Below are 24,290 nucleotides of genomic sequence, written 5' to 3' on the forward strand. Positions count from 1 at the left end.
TAGGGGAAGGTTTATAGCCTGGATTTGACATCTAACAGCATAAAACAAACAAAAGAAAAACAAAACAAACAAATAAACAAACAAACAAAGCATGAAATCTGATTTGTGTGGCCCAACTACTCAAAAAAAAAAAAAAAAGGCAAATGAAAGAAACTTTGTAAAGGTACATTGTAAAGTTACAAAGTTTCATTAAAAAGAAGCCTTTACAAACGTTCTCGAGATATCACAGGAAACAGATGCTTTTTTTTTTCTTTTTCCTTTTTTTTCTTGGACCCTGTCCAAGAAGCTCTGTTGCTTCTGTGGCCCTTGTGCTGTCCTGCTCAGAGTGGTTGAGACCTGGATACAAGATGTTGCTCACCTGAGTCCTATGGTCAGAGCCCTCTGGAGGTCGACTCTACTCAGTGATCCTAAGATCCTGGTTGTGCTAGAGCGCCTGCTGCGTGGAGAGTCCTCTGGGGACTGTGGGACCATCTGCTGAGTTCGCGCCCAAGGTGGCACAGGGCTGGTGCCCACTGGAGAGAACCCCAGTCGCTGGTCAGGCGGGTTTCCTGTATCCCTGTTCCTGCTGGCACAGGCCCCTCCAGGTTATTTTGGAACAGATGTTGTGTTTCACTCACCAGTGATCCCAAGATCCTGGGTGTGCTAGGGCGCCTGCAGCGTGAAGAGTCCTCTGGGGGCCGTGGGATCACCTGCCGAGTTCGCACTCAAGGTCAAACAGATGCTTTTAATAATATACTATTCATTGTACCAACACTGGGTATGGTGGTCTAAGAGACTCTATAGGCTCAAATATTTGAATATTTTTTTTCCCAAGTGGTGGACAGTTTGACAAATATAAGGAGGGGGTGGGGTGTATTACTGGGACTGGGCTTTGGGGATTCAGAAACACACACCATGCCAAGTTTCTTTCTGTCTCCCATGTATGGATCAGATAGATTTAAGCTGTCAGTTATTTATCCAGAGCCATACCTGCCTGCTTGCTGCTGTGTTCCTAGTCATGAAGTCATAGACTAACCCTCTGAGACTTTAAGTATGCCTGCAATTAAGTGATTTTTTTTTTTTCATGGTAAAGCAGTGCTTTTTCTTTCTTTTTTTTTTTTCATTTTATTAGGTATTTTCCTCATTTACAAAGTGATTTTTTAAAATAAACTCCCTTTTTTATGCTGTCTGTTCATAGCTATAGAACAGTAACTAACACTTAGGGTTTCAGGTATGTTTTTCTGGAGTCTGTAAGTTCAATTGTGTGTGTGTGTGTGTGTGTGTGTGTGTTGTGTGTGTGTGTGTGTGTGTGTGTATGTGTGTGTGTGTGTGTGTTTGTGTGTATATATATATACATATATATATAGTGGTATAGGATTATACCATTTCTAGTTTAAAATTACTTTCCTCTGTGTGTAATTGGCAAATATGTATAGTATTTTCAACAATAAAGTTTTACAGTAAAGTTGTAGTGTGGACCCAAGAGAAGTATCAGAAACACTGTGAGTGAGTTATGGATAAAGAGATGCAAGCAAAACTGGTATCCAACTCCCTCAGGCCAACATCCCTTCTTACAATACCTTCAATGATCTGCTTTTCTTAATTATTCCTAGAGTTCTCTTGTGATGTCTAAAGAAGAATGGTCTGACAAGGACATTGGCTATCAATAACTTTTATGAAGGTATACAGCTCATGTATGCCATGATACTTAGGAAACTTTAACAGTTTAGGAATATAATATTATTTATTATTTTCAAATTTATAATGTTTTAATTGTTTATACTTACCTTGCTTTTTATACTCATGATTTGATATTCTTAATTGGTTATGTACTTTTTTTCTGTATTGCACATGGTTGATTGAAATAAGGACTATCAGCAGTCTCATAGAAAGCTTTGTACACAGGACATGGGGTTATGGGTGCACTTTAATCAAATTGCTAATATAAACAAATTTATGCATGCAAAGGCTAAAGGAAGGATGTTAGTATAGAAAGAGAAAGACCCCAGAGGGGTAGAAAAATGTTGATTGACTATTCAACAGGAGAATTTCAAGGTACCTTTATGTTTATTACTATTCTAGTAAGAAACTGGATAGCTCGAGAGCATCAATTTCCTTAATAAGATACATAGATATAAGATACATACATATAAGATACATAAAACACATTTTCCCACTTAGGATTTATAGAATCCAATGTTTTGTTTTATTTTTTTTTATTGTATGGTGATAGTGGGTGAGTGAGTGTGTGTGTGTGTGTGTGTGTGTGTGTGTGTGTACAGAAATATTTGTACAGGTTCAAGTAGTACTGTTCACAATAAGCAAGCTATGGGAACATTAGTAGATAAATATGAAGACAATATGAGATATATACAATTTACTATTTATTTTTCTTTTCTTTCTTTCTTTTTTTGTTTTGTTTCTTTTCAAGCAATTTAGTATTCATTAACTCTTAGCAAAATCAGATTTTATACTATTCCACACAGTGGAGAACATTTTTCTAAATGAAACAAAGTAGATGCAAAAAATATTATGCCATATCACAAGAGGAATATTTTGTAAAAAGACAGTGATGTACACAGAGAATCCAACAGACACCTTGTATTTGGAGAGGGAAAGACATTAGCTGAAGTGTCTTAAAATTTATAAATCAGCAAATATGTACAAGTCTGAATAGCTAATGTATAACACTTTTGTGGTGGGTCTTTGTTAGATTTGTGAATTTTACAGGCTTTCTTTGCAAAAGTAGGAGCAGTTTAGAAACTCAGTTTGTTAATCTGTATCACTATCACTGCTGTTTTGAAATCTAAATATGCATGCTAACATTTATACCCCAACTATATAGAATTTTTTCTTGGAAAATAGCATGTGCATAGACTGGTCCTCAGAGGGCATTGTGCCTGCCTACATGAGAATATTGAGGAGGATAAATGCAAGATAGTCTAAGAATAATGTTGCACAACACAAAGGAGCTTGGCACAGTCCACTTGAAGCCCCATTTGTTTCTCTTTGTGCATCTTTCATTTGTTGCAAAGCTTTTGAATGGAAAGTTCAGGAGGGTTTCTTATTTGGCTTTCAGAGAGGAGTGGGTGTCACCATTGGTTTCCATTGCTGTCATCCTTTTTAAGCTTAAGCTGACAGAGTCAGGGCTCTTGTTATAAACGTAAACCACACTGGCTGTGATCTTTGGGCATAAATTAAGTACTGAAATTATATAACAGAGTATACTATGGAAAAACAGACCTTTTAAAATAAATAAATCGTTCCTTTTATGAATTTTACATGCACATATGTGACATTCCCATTTTCACTGGTTTTCATTTTTAGAATCTCTAGCACTTTTTCAATTGACTCTCTCATTACAGACATGACTTGGTTCTATAGCTTATAGAATTTGATGTAGAATAAGATACATTTTTCATAACTTTTGTCAACTATTTTTAGTCATGAACCAGTTTTACTTTATAACTTTATACATAAGTACATTGAATATATTTATATAACTCTCACTCCTTCGTCCTCATACAACTCCTCCCATGTTCCTTTTATGCCATCACACCCCCTCACAAAATTATGTCTTTTAATTATTTATTACTATTGCCTTACACACACACGCACACACACACACACACATACACACACACACACTATCCTTACAGAGTCAAGTTATTGCAGTGTTTCATACATAGTTTCAGGGCTGAATGCTTATGCTTGGCAGCCTCTCAGGAAGGTAATCCATGAAGAAAACAGTCCAACTGGTCCTCTGGCTCTTAAAGATCTTTTCTTTCCCTTTCCTTTAATGTTCCTGGGGCATTTGTTATGGAGGTTATGATACAGTCCGATGTAAGGATAGGTATCCTATGGTCATTTATTATCTGCTCTTTGACTAGTAGTGGATCTCTGTAATAGCCAGTGCTTGCAGCAAATATATCACAATATCAGTGTTTCAGATTTTTAAGCACAAATGGTTTCTATTGATAAAAGCATCTGAGGATGCCATCCATTTACAGTCAATGCATGGCTCAATCAATATGTGTTTGTCTGAGTTTTGTTTTCACCAGGCATCCAGGAGAGAAACTACAGTCAGAGAGTTGTCCTTTCTGAGCACTCCTAGATGCACATTTGTACTCTTGCCTAAAGATGTGGGTTGAAAATTGCAACTCATATTGTACTTCATGGATTTTGCTAAAGCCACATAATGCGTTTCCTAAATTTTGGCAGAATTTCATGAACTAAAATGTCGATTTTAATAAAGCTGATTTTTCTGGTTGTGTTCTACCACATTTAGACTGTACCATGTCAGAACTATGCCTTAGACAGCAGTAATCAATGATTACTTTTCATGCATAAACCACCATGTTATTGACCAGTAGGCATTCTAGAGTATGTCTCATAGTCCCTCTCAGTGAGTCTTTTTTATAGTAGACCACTCTATCTGGCTGCCCCAACTCAAGCACCCATAGCTGGACTAAGAGAGCCATTCAACCATATCAATGATATTCCTTTTCAAGTTCTGGCTGCTTCCTGGCTTCTAAGATATTAGTTCATTACTCTGATCATTTCTTTCTAATTCTATTCACTACATTTTTCCCCCAAGACCTACGATTACTTATTAATTACCCATCACTTCCAAATCTCTTGCTATAGACCATCTGGTGCTTTTGCTATAAATCTTAAATGTTTACTTATAAGTATTCTTTCTCTAGCCTTTATTTATTTTCCTTGTCTGATCTGAAGATACAGATTTCCTGGACTAATTAGTTTTCCTTCTCTGAATAAGTCAGCATCATAACCAATGTAAGATTCAGAGAACTCAATCATTTCTCCTACTCCATCATAACTACTATTACTTTTACATTTTCCATTCCAGCCAATATCATCACAATTGGGCCAGAAATTAACAGTAATACTATAATATAACTTCACAAACTTCTCTGTCATGCCCTTTGTTCTGTAAATAGGCTGTGTATGTTTTATTTGGTACACGGGAGTAAGAAACTTACTGATAAATAGAACTTCTCCTTACTGCGGTTCCTGTGCCTTTTATTCTCTGAAATGTGAGCACCTCAGGCCTTTTCTTTGTAAGCACAGAAAGCCAGCCTCCCTCTCTTCCCTGCTTCCTGATATCCATTTACTTTCATCTGGATTTATTTTTTATTTATTGCTTTGCAGTTCAAGGGACACCTCTGTAGTTATTTGAACCAAACAAACCAAGGAGTATGGAAAGCAATAAACTCAATTCTTGCATCCTAAGACATTTTGGGCACAATGCTGGTGAATAAATATAGATTCGGGTATTTTTGTTGTTTACCCTAAGAGCAGTGATCAGTGAAACTGGCTTGGATTAATTCTGGCAAGATATTGTAGTTTGCTGACAAGTAAACTGGTCACATTTTTGTGGACAATGACAGAAGATCTACCATTTCTCAGAGCAGGAGCAATGGACAGAGTGTCCATATTTGTTGGTACGTTTGCTTTCGTTTCCCACAGGGTGATGGGAATGGGCCAGATCTTGCCTATAGCGGCAGTAGATTTTTATCCCAGGCAGGGCACCAAGGTTAGGAATGTGGGATTTTTTTACCCTGGGCAGTAAAATGTCTGGAATTTCCCCAAAATAATTTTTACCTTTATTACTAAGTGCATACTCTTTAGGGAGAAATACTTTGCTACTTTTGAGTTTATGGCTACAGAGAGATCTATGAAGAGCTGGTAGCAAGTAAGGCCTTCAGTGCTCTACTCACAAGATCCTAAGGAAAGTGAGCGAGTCATGTTACAAGCAATGTCTTAGAACACCTTCACGGTTTTAGTACTTACTCTTCTTTTCCTCATCTACGTCCCATTCCTGAAGCCGATTTTTCTTGGAAATGTGTGGCCACTGTGCTCTTTTCTGCAATGGTCCACTGTGGTGCAGGATAAAATGAAGACAAGAGGAAGTCATGGATCTAAGAGGGCCCGGGTGGGCATGGGTAGAGCTAGAGCAGAGAGAAAGATGGGTGGAGACATGGCAATACCATAGTCAGGCATGCAATTCTCAACAAATAATAATGAGAAGGAGCAGTGGGGAAGGATCAGCAGTTAAGAGAACTCATTGTAGTTGGGAAGACCCATGCCCACCTCCTAGCATCCTCATTGGGTGGTTCATAGGCATCTGTAACTCTAGCTCCAGGTGAATCCCTTGAATATACCTTCCATGGTCCCCTGCATTTTTCTGTGTATAAGCACTCACATACTGACATGCAAATATTTAATTAAAAAATGATAAAAGTAACTACTAAATAATCACATGAAATATTTGTTGTGAAGGAGGATATTAACAAATTAATGCCTTTTCATTGTGATTCTGTCACGGACTTTGTATTTTGGGTGATGGGTAAGTGTTTAAAAATATATGTGTAGCTGAAGTGTAAAAATCCACTCTAAATTTCACAGTTTCAGAACCACCATTCTAAGTGAATGCTTAATTTTGGCATTAATGTTTATTTTATCTGCAATATCTTAATAGTATAGTTTATTAAAATATTTATAAAATTATAATTTTATATTATTTTTAATAAAATGATTCTATTAAATTATTAAAATATTATAAATATAAAAATCATATAAATATTTATGAAACAGACTAGCAGGTCACTAGAAAAATTGACCAATATTTCAGATATATAATTATAACAATGCAATAGAGGTCTGGAGTGACATAGTTTTTATGTTTGAGGGTTAGCAGAAGGTGATGACTCAAAAGATAAAGTTTTCTTGATTGATATGGATGATCAAAGAACACAGTTCTTAATTAGTTAATAGCAGTATTCATATTCATCACATGTGATATTGGAATTTGTTGTTATTAATACATGATTTCCTTGTAAGATTTTTAGTGAGGTAACCCAATCACAAAAGAAATTATTAGACATGCACTCACTGATAAGTGGATATTAAACCAGAAACAGAGAACACCCAAGATACAATTTTCAAAACACAAGAAAATCAAGAAGAGGGAAGACCAATGGGTGGATACTTCATTCCTCCTTAGAATAGGGAACAAAATACCCATGAAAGGAGTTACAGAGACAAAGTTTGGAGCTAAGATGGAAGGATGGACTATTCAGAGACTACTCTACCTGGGGATACATCCCATAATCAGCCACCAAACCAAGACACTATTGCATATGCCGGAAAGATTTTGCTGAAGGGACCCTGTTATAGCTGTCTCGTATGAGGCTATGCCAGTGCCTGGCAAATACAGAAGTGGATGCTCACAGTCATCTACAAGATGGAACACAGGGCCCTCAATGGAGAAGCTAGAAAATGCACCCAAGGAGCTGAAGGGGTCTGCAACCCTATAGGTGGAACAACAATATGAACTAACCCGTACCCTCAGAGGTCATATCTCTAGCTGCATTTGTAGCAGAAGATGGCCTAGTCAGCCATCTCAGGGAAGAGAGGCCTCTTGGTATTGCAAACTTTATATGCTCCAGTACAGGGAAATGCCAGGGCCAAGAAGCAGGAGTGGGTAGGTAGGGGAGCAGGGTGGAGGGAGGGTGAAGGAAACTTTCAGGATAGCATTTGAAATGTATATAAAAAAATATCTAATAAAAAATTTTATGGTATATAATTGAAACAACACAGATAATAACTATTCTAATTTTTCTATAAAAAGGTTGATTTTTTTCATGTTGTATAGGAAACTGCATCTATTAAGGGTAAATATTTATTGGATATACACTTAAGTAATTTTGTAATTTTAACTCTAAAGATCATTTAAATATGCTACTCTAATATATACATAAATATATTTCTGAAATTTTATAGATTTGAAGATCCCTAAAGAATTGTGTCTTACTTTAATGAAAACGCTGAAGTTCAAAATGCATAAAAACTGGAATGACTGAATGTTATTTATTTTAATATAATTTTATACTACCTTAAGGCGTCTATATATAAATTACTTAACTGTTCTAGTATATTCACATTTGCAGGATAGAATATTTTATTCTTCTAATCCATTTGTCTAAGCTAATGATAAGGGTGGCTTTCTGAGACACTTATTTTATTTGAAGTATGTTTTTCCAATTTGTAGCTCATGGACTGTTGTCATTTGTAAACTATTAAATTTCCATGATATGATACCTTAAACTAGCCAACACAACATTGTTCTCAGCATGTTTAAAAATTCACAACCCTTTCTAGTTTCAAACTTTCAGAGACCTCTCACATATGCCACACATTAATTAATCCTTCCTGTTCTCTGCTTACCTGGATATGCTTCATCTGTTTGTGCAAGCATTTACATTCTTATCAGTGCCCTGAAATCTGTGTTTATAAATTCATGGGCTTTGTCTGCTCTACTCAGTAGAGAGCTTTCATGTTTATTAGTCTGAAAGCATGCATGCCTCACGAAAGCACATTTTTAATGCTTGGTGTGATCAATATTTGAGTTGGCGGCATGTGCTATGAGAAGGGTAAACTCCTTTAGGACCCATTATCCCTAGCAACCTTGCTCTCAGAGGAATCTTAAGGAAAGTTTTCAGTAAATGTTAGGTGATGTATTGCAGGATACCAGTTACAAATCATGCTGATTAGATTTTAACCACAGGTTTTTCTCAGTAAAATACAGCTTGGCAGAAGCATTGTTTAGTCTATGTTGTAAATTGAGTTTGCAACTTTTAACTTGATATCTTGGTATATAACATTATCATGGTTGCCTTAGGTTGTGATGGAATTTTCGGGAGAGTGTGAAACTGTTCAATTTAGTTACACATCCTAAGGGATTTGAAATTGCTATGTATGATCAGTTTGTTTCTTATCACATAATGTAACACTTTTGGAAGGAAGGTTTCATTTCTTCTATATTTATTCTACAACTTTTCCATGAAAATCCCAAGCATAGTTGCCTTATAATTTTTTAACAATATCTTTTCGGGTCTTTTCTCTTCTCTTCTCTTCTCTTCTCTTCTCTTCTCTTCTCTTCTCTTCTCTTCTTTTCTTTTCTCTTCTTTTGTTTTTTGTTTTGTTTTGTTTTTTGTTTTTGTTTCTTTTTTTTTTTTCAAGACAGGAATTCTCTGTATAGCCCTGGCTGTCCTGGAACTCACTCTGTAGACCAGGCTGGCCTCGAACTCAGAAATCCACCTGCCTCTGCCTCCCAAGTGCTGGGATTAAAGGTGTGTGCCACCATGCCCGGCAACAATGTCTTTTCAATGAACTTTTTTTTTTTCTCACATAATAAAGTGTAGAGAACAAAGTAACCACAGTTATGTTCTTCACTGACCTGCATGAAGGGGGCATCTCCTGAGCTCTTTCTGAAGTGAGATTTCCCATGATCTTATGTTGCCTTGTCAGACTTCTTTGGGGTTCTATTCCTGTGAAGAAACACCATGATCTTGGTAGCCCTTATAAAGGAAAACATTTAGCTGAGGCTTAGAGTTCAGAAATTTAGTTTATTGTCATGACAGGAAGCATAGCAGCACACAGGCAGACATGGTGCTGGTTAAGAAGCTGAGAGATATACATCTTGTTTTAAAGGCAGATGGAAGTTGGCTTGCACTTCTGAGACCTCAAAACCCAACCCCTAGTGACATAGCCCCTCCAGTATGGCCACACCTACTCCAAGAAGGCCACAGCTCATAATATTGCCACTCCCTATTGACCAAGTATTCAAACAAATTAGTTGATTGAGGCCATTCCTATTTAAACTACCATATTTCACTCCCTGGCTCCTATAGGCTTATAGCCATTTCATACAATTTCAAAGGCTTCCATAGTCTATAATAGTTTCAAACTTGTTTAAAAGTCTAAAGTTCAAAGTCTCTTCGGAGACACATATACTTTCTTAACTGTACTACACTGTAAAATCAATATGAAGCAGATCACATACTTCCAACAAATAATGGTGCATGATATATATCTATATTACCATTCCAAATTGGAGGAAGAGGAACATACTGAAGAAGTTCTTTACCAAAGCAAGACCAGAAACCAGCTGGATATGCTCCCAACTGTGCATCTCCATGTCTGATATCAAAGCACTCTTCATATCACCAACTTCTTTCATCTTTGCTGACAGCAACACACTTTTTTTTTCCCTCCTGGGCTGGTTCCAGTCCGTTAGCTCCTCTTTTGGGGCAGGTATCACATGACTCTGACATCTCTATATTTTGGTGTCTCCAAGGCAACCCAGGCTTCACTTTCAGAAATTCATGCAATGGTTTCTCGAATCCTCCATGTAGGAATATCCCTGGCACATGCCTAGCCTTAGCAGCTTTCTTTAATCACAGAGAGATTTTATAATCCTTTTTTTTCTATCCTTGACTCTAAAGCCAGAACCATGGGGATGAAGCTATAAGTTTTCCTGCTTGCTGGGGGTGGAACATGACCCCCTCATTCAAACACATCTTTACCAGCTTTCTCTTTTTAATCATTTCTTTAATCATCTCTCGACCAGCAAGAACGACGCGACCACCAGTCCTTCTAACAGCAGTTTATTCAGTCCTGATTCTTCTTGTTTATATCTCCCCCGAACCCTGGGCCTCTCACTCCTTTTATACTCTCTCTCATCCACGCACCGCAGGCCACGCCCCCTCGCCAGTCACGAGGCTTCAGCTAATCAGGGCAGCAGGGGCAAATCTCCACCAAATTGGATTCACCTGTATCCTGGTACACCTGCGCAGCACTCAAGATGTTTGTGTCTTATATGAGGAAGTCAGGTGCAAGTCATATGACTTAGCTGCAGTCCCTGGCGCCTTTGGGACTGCCGCCACACCCGCTCCCACACTTTCATTGCCCATGCTTAGCTGTCTTTGAACTTGATCTTTAAACCAGGCTGAACTTCAACTCACAAATATCTGCCTGCCTCTGCCTCTGCCTCTGCCTCTGCCTCTCTGCTTCTCTGCCTCTCTGCCTCTCTGCCTCTCTGCCTCTCTGCCTCTCTGCCTCTCTGCCTCTCTGCCTCTCTGCCTCTCTGCCTCTCTGCCTCTCTGCCTCTCTGCCTCTCTGCCTCTCTGCCTCTCTGCCTCTCTGCCTCTCTGCCTCTCTGCCTCTCTGCCTCTCTGCCTCTCTGCCTCTGCCTCTGCAGTACTGGGATTAAAGATGAGAACCACCACATTGGCTTTAAGTTTTAATTTCTTTTTACAAGTTGGAAGCTTTTCTGAGTAGGATCTTACACTGAGGCCACAGTTCCCTTTGTTCCATTTTTCTCAAACTGTTTTTTGATCTGTTTGTCTCCTTGTACATAGGAGTTAGCTCTATTCTACTTGCTAGTGCCCCTTCTTAAACTATATATTTTCATTATAGAATTGTATAAGGGTGAACACCAATAGCCACACAACATAGTCAATGCTAGCTTGTTTTGAAGTGTTGTCCTCTAAAGATGCTAATACATAATTTTTCAACTTAAATTCAGGCAGATGTTTTTAGATAAGGGCAATAAACAGCTTCATTCTTCAACAAAATATTACAATAACAATCTCTAGACTGTATGTTAATATTCTTCTCCTCTGCAATGTATTGTGCCAGCCCCAACCGTTTAAATCACTCCAGTACTACTCTCTTAATTGCTCCTGCTTATGTGACCTATTAAGCCCCATTTAATGCATTCAAATGCTTTTCTAATTTAAAATCACAAAGTCCACATTCTTTCAGACAGTAGCATGATCAGACTTATCACAACAATACCCCAGTCTCTAGTACCAACTTCTGCTGATACTCATGGTATGAAAAGACACCATGAGGATGGAAACTCTTATATTGGAAAACATTTTAATTGGGACTGGCTTACAGCTTCATAGGTTTAGTTCATTATCATCATGGTGGGAACCATGATAGCATGCAGAGAGACATGGTGCTGGAGAAGGAGCTGAGAATTCTACATCTTGATTTATTGGAAGGCAGCAAAAATGAACTGGTTTGAGCTTCTGAGACTCAATGCCCTCCCCCTCATGACATAGCTCCTCCAACAAACCACACCTACTCCAACCAGGGCACTTCCCCTAATAGTGCCACTCCCTGTGGACCAAATATTCAAACACATGAGTCTATGAAGCCCATTCATATTCAAACCACCACATTGTTCTTTGTAATGTGAAATCTTATAGGTCTAAGTTGTGCCTTTGTGCAGCACTGCATCTCCCCATTCTGTAGAATATTCTGGTCACATGAAACCCCCAAGTTAAGGTCACTGGGCTCCAGGACTATGATCACATAGTGTCTGAAAGCATATCCCAAAAAATTCCAAGGAAAGGCCTTGTTGAAGCTTGTCAGAGTGGCTGGGCATAAACCTTCCCACACAAGGGCCACGTCAGAGTTGTGCACACCCCAAGCCAATCTATTTGAAGGGATGACTCTCTTCAGGGACATTGGTCATGTGGACTAAGTATTCATATGCGTGATGACATGGCTTCCTAACATTTAGATGAGTTTAGATCTCATTATACTTTTTATTATATCATTCAGAGGAATTCTAGAAATCTAAGTTCTAGCAGATTGCTACCAACTTGGAGGAATAGCTATTGAAAGTCGATTGACACCAATATCAGCTATTAATACCAATACCAATGTCGAGATGAATGATCTGCACATCATGATAGGATAATTAAATTCACTTAATGGTTGGTTAATGTGTCATATAACTATGTAACTCTATGGCAGAAGTGCCATGGCTAGACATTGATTACAAAGCCTGTATGGTAAAATCATTGTCTATGTTTAATTTGGGAATTGGACTATCTCATAGAAATGATGAACTTGGAGTTTATTGATGAAAATTGTCTACCTAGAGTCAAGAGAAGACCAGATTTAAAATCTGTAACAAATTTTTATTTGCCTTATATCATAGTATTTTATACACAGGAAACAACACCCCACTAAGCAACATCTTCAGTTTTTTTTTAACTTACATTATAAAATATATTTTCTTTTTTATCACTTTTTATAAGTTTTATTTAAAAATAATTATATCACTTATTTCATTTTCTTCCTCTAGCAACTCTCTCTAATCTCTCCATGTCTCTCTTCTCTCTATTTAAAGTTCATAGTCTCTTTTACTTTTATTAATATTACATCATTTAAATTCAACCTGCTACCTATACTTACTGTTACTTGTGGTTATATAATTTACAGGTAAATCATTTTGTATTGGATAATTACATAATGGGCTTATCCTTGAGACAATTCTCCCTCTTTCAGCAATCATTAGTTAGCTGTAGTTCTTTGTCTAAAGGTGGGATCCCATGAGATTCCCTCTTGTGTGTTAGCATGACTATTGGCATTGTCATTTGGGTTTTGTTTAGGCAGCCATATTGTTGAGGTTTAATGGGTAAAGCATTCTTACCATTTCTAGGGAACACAGTCTTAGCATATGTCCTGGTCTTTTGTCTTGTAATTTGAGCCTTATTCCACAAGATTCCATAAACCTTGGGTGGAGGAGTTGTGCTGGAGATATATTCATTGGAGCTGGGCACCCTGTGATCTGTTGATCTCTGCATCAATGCCAGTTGTTGTTACCTGAAATTGTCTCTGTTTGCTGCAAAGAGAAAATTATTTGATGAGGGATGAAGGCTACACTTATTCATAAGGATGAGAATGCATTTTAGACATTCTACACAGTTAGGAATACCTAGGTCTATAAAGCATAGTAGTAGTAGATTCTCCCTTAAGGTCTTTGGCCCCACTAGGTTTGGATAGTTTTCTGGACTTCTAGTCCAAAGCATGGATTCCTTCCTATCAGCAGGACTTAGGTCCACTTCTGTTCAGTGTTTCATGGCCTGTTTGTTTGTGGTCCAAGATGATTGGAGGTGGAGGCAGGAAGATAACTTGAGAGCAGGAGATTAAGGCTAATAGGAAGTAATTTTTAAAGTAATTTCTAATGTGTAATAGTATTCCTCTTTTCTCCATTGTAGTCAGGTGTGGTTGATTTGAATTATCTCAGTCTAGCTTTATCCAAATTCTCTACAAGCATTTTGCTCCTCACTGATATTTTCCGGTGAGGATTGAACTCTGTTGAGAGGTCATAGTTGAACTAACCTCAGTAGATGTATTATTATACATGCCACTCATTTTGCATTCAACCACTGGAGATTTATGGAGTGCTCTGTTCCCAAGGGCTTTTGACTCATTCATTAACTTAGGAAAGATTTGACAAGTGCTGTTACTATTTCCAGTATTGCTTTCCATTCTTTCAGAATAAGGAAAGTATTAAGTTGTGTTTTATAATAAATGTATTCTTTTTCTAAGGGAGAGATTTTTTTAATGACTATGAAAATTTCAATTAAGCATTATTCCCTGTTTGAATTTGTGTCATTACAAATTTACTTGATTTAAAAGAATTATATAATATGCTTTTTTACTTCTAAAACTTTGTGAGGCAATGTAAGAAAGATTTATTATTGAGAGAATACAAGAGTCCAACTGTGAGTGACTACAGAAAGTCCTAAAGACTCAACCCCCAAATATTAGAACTAAAGAATAGATTCAGCAATGTGGTCAGATGTACAGTCATACAATGTTGGTTTCATTTCTTTGCATTGGTAGCGTAGTATTTAAAAAGGAAATTTACAAATAAATTTGGGAACTGTATCAGATGTTGCTTCCCATCTTAGAGCAGACAGGGAGAAGCACAGTGAGTCCAGAAGAGAAGAGGGCCCAGGAAGCCTGTAAGCTTATAGTTATAGGACAGTTGGAATGCCATGGAGAAAAACGGTAAAACTGGGAGTATAGCCTGTATTTATGGCTTGATAAAGTCCTGTACAGATGGCAGGACTGTAGACTCAATGGAATACTTCTGGAAATATTGTTTCATTTAACACAAATTAATGTGTACATTCACATGGAATCCAAGAGGCCTAAACTGGCTAAGCTGTTATGACAAAGATGTATACACTTTGACGATATACTGATCCTGACATCAAAATATATGCCAATATTCTAATAGTCAAGGAAAAGTTATCTTTACATTTGACTTTAATTGACTGTTTAAGAGTAATTTTTGTAAATTTTAATTTTCAATTAATTAACATTTTGAGATTATACTATAATTTATACATTAAACAGTTAATTTATAAATTAATCCATCATCTCCCTCTTCCCTTTTCTCCCTCCAGAATCATTCCATATAACATTAGCTCTCTTTCCATGACCTCTTTTATAATTATTCGCTATTGTGTGCATATATGTATATACATATACATATGTGTTCTGAAATACATAAATACAACCTGTTCAGTTCATATAATGTTACTTACATGCAGGGATAATCATTCGATTTGGATAAACATTTGGTTTTCTCTTCTCAGGGGAAGACTATTTCTCTTGTCTCAGCATCCTTTAGTATTCTATAATTCTCTGGGAAGGGTTTAGGCTTCTTAGATTTTTCTCCTGGCTGAGCCCTTCTGACTTTTAATTTTATAGATGTGCACAAAATTGTACATGTTAACTAGGTGGCATGTCTTCATGAATACTTACTTCATCCAGGAGTTAAATTGGGAGAACATGTCTGTATTTTTAAATTTTCATCACTTATATTGAGAAGTCTCATTTCCTTTTCCTAAGGTGCTGGATAATTCTAACATCACTACCTCTGTGGCTTTCCAGCTGTGCAGAAGCAGAGCAGAACTTATTTCCAAGTGAAATGAGTGACCCTTTGCTGAGCTCTTTCTGACCCAGTCACCCCTTTTCTCTCCTGCCCACGGAACCCACCATTGTACTTTTCACTTTCTATGAGAAAGACAGTTTTATGTTCCCTACATGAGTGGAGATTATGCAGTAGTTATCTTTCTGTTTCTGGTCTAATTCACTTACCATGACATCAAGTTCTATCCAAATGACAGGATTTCATTTTTTTTCTATGACTCAATAGCATCTCATTGTGTATACATACTGATTTCCTCTATTACGGCAAATTTATTTGTTTTATTTAGTTAGTGTTGTTATTGTTACAGTGAGCACTGTAGTACAGAAGTTTCTTTCAGACAATAATTTCACTTCCTTAGAGATTATTCTGTCATATAGTCATGAGACTTTATTTTATGGAGGCATCTTCTTTCTCCTTACCATGGTTGGTGATTTAAATTTCATTCTCAGGAACTGTGCAAGATTCTCTGTTATCTATAACCATGGCATCTTTCTGATATGGCCAAACAATTGCAGTAAATAGTAATGAACATGTGGATATCCACAACCAAGAAAACTGAGTTTGTGTCTCATTTTCTCCACTTTTAAACTGAGTGATATGAGAGAAGTGTATGTTACAGAGGTCCGCCCCAGATGAACCAAACGCTGCTTTGTAAGAGCTGAAGCCACATAAATAGCTCAGGGAAAATGAATGGGGAGGATCTTCCTTGGTGTGCCATAAAAGATACACACACCACAAACACACACACACACACGGGCACACATACACACACACGTTTCTATTCTGAAAATACTAAGGATATGAAAACAACTTTAATAATATGTTTCTAAGTTCTTCAGCCAATAAAGAATTAGTGTCAGATTCTAAAGAGTAACAGTAATACTTACTACAGTCATTATTCAACAATTGACTGAGAATGGTTTGTTTTTTTTTTTGTTTGTTGTTCTTGTTGTAAATATTCCAGGTGCCATTCATTAATAGAGTGTGATGAATATGAAGCAGATTATATTCACTCATATTTAAGTAATAGTGTTGACAAGAAGAAATTGTGAAAGTTGATTATTTTTCTGATGAATTATGACATAGTTTAGGAAGTTCAGAGAAATGTATTTTTAAACTCAAGGAATGTCTAATGTAATTAGGTTTCTGAACATCTTGAAGCTAAATTAATACAAATTAGTGCACATCTGGTTGTAGCTTTCTGTAAACTTAAGTCTAAAATGATGAAAAAATGTTATTTTATATAATTATGGCAGTTAAGGCTTAGAAAAGTAGTGTTTTAATTTTAGGCAAAGCAAGAAAAACAGAGTGTTTGCTTGTCATTGGAATGACTTATTTTTATTATTAACATGCGTTTAAAGTATTTTTTTTTAGCAAGGCACTTTAGTTGTCATAGAGCATATATTATTTTCTACCTGTGCTCATTGTTCCTTTAGTGTGAGCTAAATTGAGTTGAGGACCTAATTTAGCCTTTCTGTCTCAGGAGGCCGTGAGACAAAAGTATAATATGACAAGAATAAGATTGGATTGGTTGATTGAACAGTGACAGGAAAATGTTAGATAGTTAGTCTCTAGTTACTAAGAGTCCAGAATATTCTGCAGAACTGGCACTCTGAGTACTTTGTATAGTCAAAGTATAAACATGACAAACACCAATGTAAGTAAAAGAAAGACATGGCTGATACTCCTATGTCTGTATTAAAATCACTATGGTGATGAAGGGAAAAGTCACGTGGAGGTCTTCAGGAACTAGTGCCCACAGTGAGAAGCTGACAGAGCAAGAGAGCCAATGGCAGGGCAACGTGGGTTTGATCCCTAAAGAAAATACAAACCGAGTCCATGCAAAGTGAGGTGCCCAAGCTGTGCAAGAAACCCGTGTCAATACAAGACTCTATTTTTTTTCCAAATTAAAATGTTTAGCATTAAACTTAGAAATTTGTTGCTGGTGTGTAAAAATCAGCAAAGCATGTTCTCCATTTGGTGAAGAATGACTGTATTTGTGTGTATAATGTTACAATCCTATTAAAAATGTTTATACATGTTTAAAGATGTATTTGAGGAATCAAGAATGTATCCTATTCTTTATACCATCATTGTGGCCTAATTTTTCTCAATCCATTTCCTACTCTGCGGTTTATAGTTAAGGTATTTTGCATATTATTAGCATATGTGTAATGAGGTTAGTGTGATGCAGGGCATATTGAAGCATAGAACATAGTATGTGCCTCCCCTCTATATCTTACATCTATATCAGTGTGCGCAGTCATACAGGCAGGACAGATGTGGAGGCCAGAGGACAGCTAGCAGCAGTCAGTTCTCTGTTTTCACTATTGAACTCAGGTTCTCAGGTTCTGTGGCAAGAACATTTATCTGTTTGGCCATCTTCCTGGCCCTTGTGTTGTTTTACTTACTTCCTCATTAGCATACAATGTGATGGGCTTCACTAGGACAACAACATGCATTTGTATTGCTACACTATGCTCTTATTTGCTCCTCTAGGCTTTGCTTTGTCACCTCTTTTCCTTACTCACTGAGGCCCTCCCTATCCTGATAGTCCCCAACCCTTTCATGCTTCAAATCTCTTGTAGCAGCTCTTCTTTCTCATCCAGTCCTCCAAATAGTATCACCTGCTCAATTTAAAGTATTATTGCTAAGTTGTCCTGTATCACTATTAACGAATATGACATTTTCATGGTTTCCATGAATGATCAACTTTATCTCATCTTCACAACCATTCTGACAACCTTTAAGTGCTTTGTGAATCAGTCAGGTGTCCAGTTGCCTGATGACCATGAATCTGAAAGAGCTGTTACTGTGTTAGGGTATTTTTGCTAGCATTGTTCAGACATAAAATAATCATATTGGCATTAAGATATTTTTACAAGTAACTATCCATTTTACTTTTGTGTTTGAAGCCAGCTTTAGGCCATTGTTTTTCTTCAGCCATTGTAGTCTGTGGGCTTGGGAGAGAGGCTATAAAGAATGTAAATGACATATTTCTTGAGATATTTCAAAATAGAGAGAGATGGGTATAGGATACTATAGAGCCAAGTCTGTACAGATTTTGGTCAGAGAACACAAGATGATAACCCAAAGCTATTTTTGATAGCTTTGCTTTCTCTAGTGCAGGAAAACTGAGTCTAATGACCTTTCTTCAGATCAAGTATCTAAGGATGAGGAAAGCTGTTTTCTTTATATCAGATTTAATTCCATAAACCACAAGTAGAAACTAAAGACATTTTGCAGCGTTAAGATTGTTGGGATAATATTTTTGATGCAAAAGAATACATAATTGTAAAAGGAGTGAAAAGTAACATTTGATTGCTAATTATGAGATAGATGATTTGAACCCACCTTTTACTTAATCATAAGTAAAGCTTATTAATTTATAAGCTAATTATACATTATTATATAGGATAATACAAGCATACATTCACACACACACACTCACACACAACTCTTTCCTACAACATTATAAAGACAGTGACTAAAGAAAGAACAACATAAGACATGGTTTTTGAAGTCTTTTTCCATGTTGTAATATTACATGTAGGGTGCAGTGGTACGTGCATATGAGCGTATGTGTCCATGTTCGTGGTAGCGATCACTCCAACCCCAGAACATTTAATGCATTCTCTCTTTCTCTATGTATGGTATTTAATATATGGTATATTATGAATATACATGGGTTGCGTTGTCCATAAAGGGGCATGCAGAGGCTAGAGATTGTTTAGATATCCTCTTCAACTGCTTCCCCAGATTATTTTTTAGGCAGCATCTCTCAGTAAATATTTAAGTCACCATTGTGGCTAGATTGGCAGGCCAGTCAGCCCCCAATTCCTGCCTGTTTTTTCTCAGTGCTGCACTGACAGTTAAATAAAAACACACAGAGATCCAATTTCAGTCGCTCCTGTTTGTTTACCATGTATGTTTCTTTTCCAGCACTGTTTTTAATTTCATGAAATGTAATGAATAAAATCTTGGTACTATTTTCTGAATTACCGCCATCTATCTGAGAACATCATAACCTAAGCTAATAGCTGGAAGGCAAGCAACCTTTTTTTTTCTCTAACATCTTCAGAGTTACAGGGTTTTCAATGAGATCCTTCCCCGTTTCGATTTAACTTGTTCATAGGCTTAAGATAAGGATCATTTTCACTCTCTTACCTGTTTTAGCCAGTCATTCCAGGACTACTGTTTAGAGAGACTCTTTCTTTGTGGAAGTATTTCTGATTACTTTATTTAAACTCAGGGTTGTAACTGTATTCTTGTGGCTATGCACTCTTCTCATCTGCCTGCCTGTTTTTGTTTCTATGTTGTTTCATTCCCATGCCTCTGTCATATGATGTGAGATGGGATACTATGCTGCCTCCAGCATTGTTCTCTTTGCTCTGTTTCGAGATGTCTGTGTTGTACAAGTCTTCATTACTATTACTATCTTACGACTAGCAGAGTCCTTCTTTCTTTCAGAGTTTTCTCACAGTTTCTCATTACATTTTACTAAAGCTTCTAGATATAAATAATCACTATTTCTGTCCTATCTTGTCCTATCTTCAACGTTTAGCTTCTCAGTGCCACCATTTTTATTCTGTTTTCTTGTGTAGGGAATTCAAAAACCATTCCTGTACGAGGAGTGTATGACCATCGAAACAACAATCCTTTGTCTGTTCAAACAGGACCAATATAATTTCTCAACTCAAGTAGCAGATATTTAGTTGTTTTAATTATGTACACAGTATACAAACACCATTCTATTGCTGAGTACATATGCCATATACATAAATAGTCACATACCTCTTTATCCCAAGACACATTTTATAAATGTTGTGTGTTTGTGTGGTGTTGTATCATGTATTTACATCCTACCATTGACTCCAACAACAAAGCAATTGTCATAAAACATTATTAAATCCTGCAAACTTTAACTACAAAGAAACCCATACTTGAGATCTAAAATACGCAACTAACAGAGCAAAATCATTTGAAAAAAATTAATATTGGCATAAAATGAAAGCATCTGCCACACTCAGTTTCTGTAATATGCTGCTTAACAACGTTTAGAGAAAAGGGAATGAAATTTCAGAAGTTTTGTAACAGACTTTCAAGGAAAGCCAATTAATCTGCATATGTAACATCAGATACTAAACATTTTCTTATTAAAATATTAAAAGAACTAAAAATGTTTATAAAGTATAATGAAGCTTGAGAAAATTAATTTTAAAGAAATGGTAATGTTGCAGGTGAAATGAAGTAAGAGAAAATCAGAAGTGACATTCCCTGTGAGTTGCTTTCTCCTATGGCCTTAAGTCATTAAGTCATGAAGTGGTTGGAGACACAATGAAGGAAGGCTGCTTTGCATTTTCATGTAACACAAGGTCTGTAGTGCTAGTGTTAGAAACTCTTGAGTGACTATATTCACTAATAAATAAGTGGAAAGAGAACATACTTCAAGTTTTAAAACAATCACCTCTAATATATTAGATAACATTTATTGTGATGTACTAATCAGATTTAAATGGATGCTATGTGGGAATCTGAAATGATTTGATTATCTATACAATATTTTGTAATCAGTGAGCCTTTGGAACTTTATGAATAACTGTATACTCTAAATGTTGCAAAGCCCATGCTTTGATTGTGCAATAAATGAAAGGATCATTTTAAGTTAATCCTGGTGACACAAGCCTATATCCTAAGCTCCCTGAGAGGCTGAGGTTAGTCTGTCTTATATTTAAGGACACTATGTGATACATAGTGAGTTCAGTTCACTGTGGGAATCTTAAGGGTCATACTTTAAAAATGAGCAGAGAAAAAGCAGACTGGAGATATACCTTAGTGATAGTACATTTGCCTAGCATTGTGTATAAGGTTCTGGAGCCAATCCATAGTACCATAATTAGCTAACTGTAGAGCCAAAATTCAAATAATTACTTTATGTATATGAAAATTAAGAACCTGAGGACAAAAATAAAATAGGAAATGGGCTACGTAAGTTTGAAGTAGGCAAAGTTTGGTTCTACCATTTTGTGGCACTGCACTTGACACGTAATTGTTGAGGTATTACTCTTACAGATATGTCAGGGAAGAAAAGATGACTGTGTGAATCTGTCAAGAGGCCAAAAGAAATGGCATTTCAAAGGGAAACTGTAGAAATGAGCAGGAAGAACAGTGAAAATGACATTTCTTTTAGCTCTTCTTCTTGATAGGAACATTATTAGAATTATTCATAGAATGATCAAATCATAAGTGTCTAAAAGAGTCTAACTTCGAGTTTTTGGGGAGGCAAAGAATGTCAGACAAATTATGTTTCTTTTTGTAACAGATCGAAAAGAAGTTATTCATGTAACAAATTGGGACTAGAGTGAGCTTCTGCGTGTCTCATGTTCCAGTTTCCTCAACAGAGGAGGAAGCCAAGTGTAGGGGGTGGGGAGTAGGTGCAAGTCTCAGGGGCAGTGAGCTGAAGTCCATTGTCACTACAGAGTACATAAGTACAGAACTGACCTGTGGTTGCCAGTGTTCTGCTTATGAACGGTTACAAGGCAGGGAAAGATCTGAAGAGCATCTTGGGGTTTGTAAAGAAGTCAATTTAAAATGACCCCATAATATATTGGATATATTGAATACTGGCATAGGAGAGAAGAAAGCTGATGTCACCATGCTAAGTAGTAACCTCTACATATCTAACTGGACTGATATCATTCTGTCAAGCCTTAAGCAAAAACTACGTCCCTTGTGTCTATTCTCATTTCCTTTCCTTTTCTTTTTTCCCATTTAATAGACTCATGGTGTGTATTTTCTCTTCCCACACATAAGCATTTATCTCCTGGTTGTTTTTCTCATTAGGATACATATGCGATGAAACCAGGTCCCTTTCTATTTTTTATTCTTTCTCTGATATTCACAGTAGAGATCCACATATTTAATGAAAGTATTAAAAATGAAAGAATGAATAAAAAGTGTAATTATATTTAGAACAGCCATGTCAGAACATTCTTAAAGGGCAAGATAAGCATTTTTTCTCAGCATTTACTAATCACTATCTTTATATTTTATATGATCCTTTTAACAAGATCCTTTATATTATATTTATAATATAAAACCAATTTATTTTTGCTATATTTTGAAAAACTTGATGATGACTATTAAATATGTTTTAGGAATAATTTTATATAAGGTTAAAATTATAGATGTACAATATGCTTTGCTCTAGCACTGTTTCCAGGAAAGCCATTTGCATAGACAGTTTTAGTCTCAAGATATATTTTTCCTCTGTTTTGTAAGAAGATACACCCAAGCAGCTAAGTGCACCCCATCCTTTCTTCCTGTTTCAGTATCACTTTTTAGTTGCTGTTGGCAGGGGTTGCCTTGTAGTGGGATTCAGATAGCTGTCTGCAAGGTGCAGCTTCCACCTTTATCAGAATTACTCAAACTGTATGTGCAGTGGTACAAACAATTATCATGTCACTCATGTAAATAAGGGTGGCTCATTTTTCATATCACTCACCTTGGTTTTGTGATTATTATTTTTTCTTTCAGAAATTGAGAAATTTCAAGGTTCAGATGGGAAAAAGGAAGATGAAGAAAAGAAATATCTCGATGTCATCAGCAACAAAAACATAAAGCTCTCTGAAAGAGTATTGATTCCTGTGAAACAGTATCCAAAGGTACTGCATGCATGCAGCATGTACTTCTTCGTGCTCAGTGTGTTGGAACAAAAATGATAAAAGTCTTGGTGTTTTCTTCATTGCCTCTTAGGAGTTCAACATGTAAGGCTTTGCTATCTGAATCTATGCAAATGCAGAGCAATGATAAGGGCAGGAAAATGGGAAGGACAGTGAAAGGCATTATGTTCCAGTGAAATCTGCATTTCTAGTGCATTTTTGTTTTGGATATGGAAAGCATTATTACATGTTTTTATCATGTAGGCACCATGACAGTGACTCACCAATTTGCCCAATTATTTACACCACATTATTATGTCTTCTTTTGGGTTCTTCACAGACACAGACACTTAGACACACACACACACACACACACACACACACACACACACACACACGCACATGCACACACATTCTTGTTTTTGTAGAGAACAGAAAGGGTACACCATTAGGTAATCACTGGGCAATTGATATTATTTAATTATTATTATCATCAAGAGTACAGTATATTACTGGTTTCATGGTTACTGTTTTGTCTTCTACAGACAGTTTTAAAACTAATTATGGTATTGTTTCCAGTGTAATACATCTCTAACTATGTTTGTACCTACAAGTAATTGATTATAATATAATACAGCATTCATTGATGTGGTTTCTTGAGCAATATTAATAAATTTCAGTGGATAAAAGGTGTTTCTACTCCTGCAAATAAATGAAAAATCTAAAAATAGATGAAATAAATCAAGCTGATAATATACTTTATAATGAGTGAATTGGAAACAAGGACAATGTAATTATCTTAATAAATAAAGATTACAGAAATGAATGCTATAGTTTTACAATTGCCTCTTACTGTGATAAAATGTAATAAATATAATTAAGTCAAATGCTTTGTTTACTATCACCTGAAATATGGGAAAAACTATTCTATCCACAAGCCATAAAATTGAGCTGTCAGATGATATTATTAAGGATCAGGTTCATTTTGATTTTATTTTATTAAACCAAGCCTAATCTGTTGTAATAAAGTATAG

The 24,290-nt window shown here is 36.4% G+C and overlaps 1 protein-coding gene across 4 annotated transcripts in view; it reads left to right on the forward strand.

Moving 5' to 3' along the window:
* The window catches only part of Khdrbs2 (KH domain containing, RNA binding, signal transduction associated 2), a 532,623-nt gene that overhangs the window by 48,167 nt on the left and 460,166 nt on the right, over positions 1–24,290 (forward strand). For all 4 annotated transcript variants that reach the window (XR_001783140.2, XR_001783141.2, XR_373242.4 and 1 more), the window contains exon 2: positions 23,132–23,259. Coding sequence is in view for 1 of the 4 variants with exons in the window: in NM_133235.3 (NP_573498.1) it covers positions 23,132–23,259 (128 nt within the window). In the remaining 3 variants the exon portion in view is untranslated. The remainder of the gene's footprint in view (positions 1–23,131; positions 23,260–24,290) is intronic.

This window comes from Mus musculus, chromosome 1 (genome assembly GCF_000001635.26).
Source record: "Mus musculus strain C57BL/6J chromosome 1, GRCm38.p6 C57BL/6J".
NCBI classification, from domain to species: Eukaryota; Metazoa; Chordata; class Mammalia; order Rodentia; family Muridae; genus Mus; species Mus musculus.